Source organism: Brassica oleracea, unplaced genomic scaffold (genome assembly GCF_000695525.1).
Source record: "Brassica oleracea var. oleracea cultivar TO1000 unplaced genomic scaffold, BOL UnpScaffold04497, whole genome shotgun sequence".
NCBI classification, from domain to species: Eukaryota; Viridiplantae; Streptophyta; class Magnoliopsida; order Brassicales; family Brassicaceae; genus Brassica; species Brassica oleracea.
Window position 1 is genome coordinate 1 of NW_013621021.1, and position 960 is coordinate 960.

At 44.4% G+C, this 960-nt stretch overlaps 1 protein-coding gene across 1 annotated transcript; it reads right to left on the bottom strand.

Moving 5' to 3' along the window:
• Window positions 1–6: 6 nt before the first annotated feature.
• LOC106321984 (RNA-dependent RNA polymerase 6-like) lies at window positions 7–956 on the bottom strand (the record flags this gene model as incomplete). Its single annotated transcript, XM_013760193.1, has 1 exon — window positions 7–956. A coding segment is annotated over one exon (950 nt), but the record flags the coding sequence as incomplete, so codon positions are not given.
• Between the last annotated feature and the right edge of the window lie 4 nt (window positions 957–960).

A 960-nucleotide genomic window follows, 5' to 3' on the forward strand; every position in this document is an offset into this window, starting at 1 on the left:
GTAACAAAAATACGAGATTTTTCTCTGAGACCCCAGAGTTGTGCAATCCTGACTGAAGACAGCATTCCTCGTAGATGTGGCTCAGTCTTTGGTTTGAATCCTGCACTTAGCATGATAGCTGCAGTGTTTCCCTGTTCAGCACATGATGCTGTAAGAACTTCAAATGCGACATCGGTGTCATCAAGGATGCGGTTCAGTTTACAGAGCATAGTTTCCTGCATATCCCAGAATATTTCGTCTGGAACACCAAGCACAGATAAGAGGGTAATTATCTGCCGGTTTAAGAACCCAGGTTGAAACCTGGTCCATGAACAGATCTCCAAGATTGTATGCTTAGAGTGGAACTTATCCATACTGTGTCGAAGGGCTAACCGGATCCCATCATCTTTTGATGGCCAACGAGCAACAACTCCTTTGAAACCGGCGTAACGTATCTGGTAAGCACAAGGGCTGCAGTGCGAATCCAACTTAAGTTTCTCCATTATTTCTAAAGCGAGGTCAGGTGTGATTGTACCAATTCCATCAGAGAAAGTATACCCATTTCTCTCTATTTCTGGAAGCTCGGTGTCAACCTCGTGAGGCATGACATCTACAGTGGCGTATGTGGAGGAGAAGCACAGGCCCATCCTAGCAGCGCATTTTGCCACATTCTTGTCTTTGAACTTCCCCATCCATGTCTTTATATCCGACACTCTTGTTTTCCCGTCTTCAGCGAAAAACCATGCAGAGCGGTCTCTGAGCTGATTGGCCGAGAATGCTAGAAAACTGTATCTTCTACCACATAGTTTAAACCCATCGGTTAATATGGTCTTGACTCTTTTGAAAACGTGGGTCTTCTGAGAGAAAGAGCTTGATGTAAGGTCCTTCACAATCGGAGCAACAAAGTAAGAAAGAACATTTGAGTTCATGGTCTGCATGCTTTCGTCCATGAAAGTTACGCGCAAAAATCTATCAGACAAT